This window comes from Asterias rubens, chromosome 1, assembly GCF_902459465.1.
Source record: "Asterias rubens chromosome 1, eAstRub1.3, whole genome shotgun sequence".
NCBI classification, from domain to species: Eukaryota; Metazoa; Echinodermata; class Asteroidea; order Forcipulatida; family Asteriidae; genus Asterias; species Asterias rubens.
Window position 1 is genome coordinate 3,689,709 of NC_047062.1, and position 4,624 is coordinate 3,694,332.

The 4,624-nt window shown below is 38.6% G+C and overlaps 1 protein-coding gene across 1 annotated transcript; it reads left to right on the plus strand.

The window, feature by feature from the left end:
• Positions 1–216: 216 nt before the first annotated feature.
• On the plus strand, positions 217–4,354 carry LOC117292117 (mRNA decay activator protein ZFP36L1-like). Its single transcript, XM_033774045.1, has 2 exons — positions 217–545; positions 838–4,354. The coding sequence occupies exons 1-2, from the start codon at positions 471–473 to the stop codon at positions 1,969–1,971; spliced, it is 1,209 nt and encodes a 402-aa protein (XP_033629936.1). The 5' UTR covers positions 217–470; the 3' UTR covers positions 1,972–4,354.
• The last annotated feature ends 270 nt before the right edge of the window (positions 4,355–4,624 follow it).

The window sequence follows — 4,624 nt, forward strand, 5'->3', positions numbered from 1 at the left end:
TTCCCACCATACACACCACGGACCCGGACTCATGTAGGTTATAAAAGCTACATAGTAATACTTTTTCGCGCGAACTTGTGGGCCAGAGGTACATGTGACTGTGAGTCGGAAATACGCTGGTCTAGCGTGCAATCATAACCAAACTATCTACACACTTACCCGGTGTGCTACATACACAGTACAGAAACCACTAGACTATCTAGTATTTTATAGTAACTTACTACTGAAATATAATTATCGTAACTGCTGTCCAGGATTGTTGAGTTCCTGCATTGTCTAAATTCAGTGTGTTCTGCAGATCTGCTTGATTGACATTTAAAAGCCACTCCTCCCATTGCTTGCCATTCAACAGACCTTCAGCAAACATTGCTTTTTAACGCGGTACAGCCAAGCAGGCAAGGCAAATTTGATCACAACATTTCCCGGCACGAGGAGTCGAGAAAAGGAACATCATCGTACTCTGACTTAGGATGCGTGACAACATGTCGACAGCCCTGGTATCGGCATTCTATGAAGTTAGTGATGCTCTCTACAATAACTATAAGGTAAGATTGTCTAAATGTCGACGTTTAAAAACTTGCTTGGGTTCGTTCATTAAATTCCACGCGCTATGCCATGTGTGCAGTCGGTGCGGGTATAGGAATTCTACAACCTGTTGCTGTGGATGTATCGGTATGTGGGCCATTGCGATCAACAGATGAAGTGCATTGCAGGTTTAAATACACGCAATCCAAATTTGATTTTGTGTATAATTTCTGCTGTATCTTGAGGGACTGAAGTCTTGTATATTTTGTGTGTGTGTGTGTACTCAATAGTGTTTCTTCTTTTCTCCCACAGTTGCAGAACCCACCTCCAACAACGCAAAGGCATCTAAAACTTGAAAGCAGAGCAGTGGGAACCCCGATCAATGGGGTTCTTCGGAGGCATTCCACAAGTTCGGCAAACATCACGAACGGAAACATCGTGAACACACCAAACACCAATGTTAACGTCAACGATGTGGGGAAACTACGGGACCGCGCCATGAGCGAGAGCGACCGTAACCAGCGGACCCAAACAAGTCGCTATAAAACAGAACTTTGTCGCCCATTCGAGGAGAACGGCACGTGTAAGTATGGAGACAAGTGTCAATTCGCCCACGGAATGCACGAACTAAGAAATCTCTCACGTCACCCTAAATACAAATCAGAGCTCTGTCGCACATTCCACACAGTCGGATTCTGCCCGTACGGACCACGCTGTCATTTTATTCACAACCCAGAAGAGCGTAAGCTCGGGGTTGCTTTCGCGGCAGCCGAGCAGGCCAAACTAGCCCGCGAACGTAACGGAGACCACCACCATGTTGAGAGGCCCAAGCTATTGCACTTCCCTAGTGCTCCAGTGGGCTCGACATGTGGTGGCGACTTGACTCCACCATCAAGCGACAGTCCAACATCGATGACACCTCCACCTTCCATGTACGGCGACGACATGGCCCAACACATCAACATGCCCCTGAGTGTCAGCATGATGCAGAGCGTTTTCAACTTCACCCAGGGACAGAGAAACCATCAAGAACAACCCGAGCTTCCCAATATGATGTCGCCGATCATGTCACCCACCATCAGCGGTGTCAACAGCCCATTCGGGCCCGGCCCGATGTCCCCCTTTACTCCCCTTCAGCAGCTGAGCCCGGAAATCGAGCAGCAATCACTACCCAGTTTCCCCCCACCCTCCGTGAGCCGTCAGGACAGTAGCGTTTTCTTCCCCGAATCCAACAATCTTAATGACTATTCACGGAACACTTTCCGCCCCCCATCTCCCCCAGACTCTCTCTCAGACCCAGAGTCCTCCGTCGATTCCATGGGACCGGCTTCCCCTACCCCTCAATCAAACATCCCAATCACCAACCCCAGCTCAAGTTCCTCGGCAAACTTACGGCTCGGCCGTCTTCCCATCTTCCGCGGGATGTCCCACGAAGAAAGATTCTAAACAAGCTTGCAAGGATATCCACCTTGATTAAAAAAATGGATGCCAAAAACAGCTCACTTCTTATTCCTGACGACATGAGTTGAGATGTCTTCCCGTTTTTTGTATGGTCCTGATTCCATTGTAATAATTAAGGATTTGTATAAAATAATTTGATTGTATTTTATTAATATTAAAATATTTGAAATTGTTATCTGAATTAACATAACATTTGTTGATATTATCCATGCTCCAGGAGTTATACTATTTATGAAAAAAACATTTCTGCACTTAAAACAGACTTAGCCTTTTATTATTAAACGGACCATGCAAGTCATTTATCATTTTTCTCTTACTAGATTATTTAATTGTTATTTCTTTGTATTGTCGAAATTTGTACTATTCAATGCCGAGCATAGTAATGTTCGCAGTAAGTTTTAAACCTGCTTAAGTGCACCCCTTTCTTAGTATTTAAGTTATCCTTCTTATTTATTTGAAAACATTATTATATGCATTTGGTGAATTTATAATGCCCATATTTATCAGGTTTTACGATGATTAGATATATTATTATATATTATTATTATTGTGATGTGACGCTTGTGTTTTAAATTATATAAACTGTTCTCAAATTTTGTTGTCTTTGACGCCGTTAGATGAGTACTCAAGTCGCGTTCAGTATTTTTTACCTTTTTATTGTTTGCCCGAAGATTTCAGAATAGAAATCTAAACTTTGGGTTTTTATTCTGTCAAAAGAGATTTGAATTATTCTTTTTTTTTCCGGAATGTCTTTTTGGATACGTGAGATGTGTATGAAAGAAACCATTCCGCGGTTTATATTACCATAAGGTTACATAATTTAACTTTGTTAATCACTTTTTTTAACTCGAAAGCTTTTTACATAAAATGTGATTGATCATGTGTCTGGGAACTCTATCTGAGAGAATCAATAGGTTTTGTAAATATTTCACTCTCTGGTAGATTTCTAAAACACACTTTCGTTGAACATTTAACTGTAATGCAAACCTTATTCATACCCACTTTGTGCAAAAAGAGAAAAGAAAGAAAAACAACTTTTACAACTGTAAAAACAAATTGTGCCACTATAGGGTTTATGCAACTCGTGCAACATAACGGTATATATCATCGACGCAAAGATTTCAGCTTGTGATTGTACTAAAATTATTAACAATTTATAACTTAAACGACCTTGTAGCCAGAGTAATTTAAAAAAAGAATTGCATTATGTTTTGATGAAACTAAGTTTGACAATTAATTTATTTGACACAGGTAAATTCTACCAACCCTTTACGAACTTTTCACACGTAATTCTTATAATGGTCCCCACGTGTTAATTTCTTTCTGATTTCTTTCCACTGGTGATGAAACGACAAGACTCGAGTTGCAATATTATGTGGAACTATATAAGGACGAAATTAAACAAATCCCAAGAAAAACAAATGGGTCTTCCGTCGAAATTTTAAACCAAGAAATTTGAAAGATTTGCATTGCATTAATTAAGATGGTGCCAGAAGTTTGTTTCTGTTGATATATGTTGAGATTTTGATACACAATGTTTAAGCAAACACGTTTCAGTTTTGTGTTCAGTGCTTCCAAAGTAAAACATTCCATTTGTCAGTTTTACAGTTCTCTCTATTAAAAAAACCCGATCCAACCACGATTGCTCTTATAAACTTCCATTCCGATTTTATCGTGTTGTTGTATTTAACTTTGATTTTAAGAAAAGACAAAACACCAAGCTATGCAAATTTGACTAACATTATTCCTATAATACACTGCCGCTTGGCGAGGGCCTTGCAATAACGTGTTAATGTTATTATTGTACTTAGTTATAAATTATTTAAGACGAATTTTTAAGTTGACAGTTTTTCATGTCGATATTTTTTGAAGTGTGTCTCGGCTAATAAATAACACAAAAAGTGCCTTTTTTAGAGTTTGAATTTGAAAAGCCCAATGTTGCCTTTTTCTTGACACAACTTTTTTTCTGACGTGGCTTTATCTCTGTATTTAAAAAGGTTTTATTGCAAAAAAACAACTACAGGATCCGAAGTGCCTGCTAATTAAAAAAAACATTTAACAGAAAAACTGTTTTATCCAGTGCAACATAGTTTCTTAAGACTACGAGTAGTTGATATTTTTAAGATTGTCAGCCTTTTTCAGAAGTTCTTAACGCAAATTTTAGCTTTATAAATCTTTGAATATTCCCTACATTTTTGCGCATGGGCAATATTTGCTCATGCGCAGAGGATGGATTTTTTCGACTGTTAAAATGAAATTCAGTCGTTGGTTTGTATTGTAATGTATGTATCTGTGTGTTAAAAGCATATTGTGTTGAATATGAGATATTAATGTTAAATTAAAAATGCGCAAAATATTTGAGAAATGATATACTGTGTGTCTTTTCAATTTATTTGTATGTGCTTTATTTATTTGTTACATGAGGCGGGTATATAGTAGCTTGTTGGTGATTCTAATCTATACTGCCCTTTAAAATTTAAACTATTGTGTAATTCCGTCTTCGGAATTCGATTCGTGGAATACAATAGACGGAAATCGATTTGAAATCGATAGCTTGCGTCCATACTATAGTCAAGCAGTCAATTGGTCATGGATTATAAGGGTAGACGTACATTGTTGTGCATTGGTGGGTTTTTTT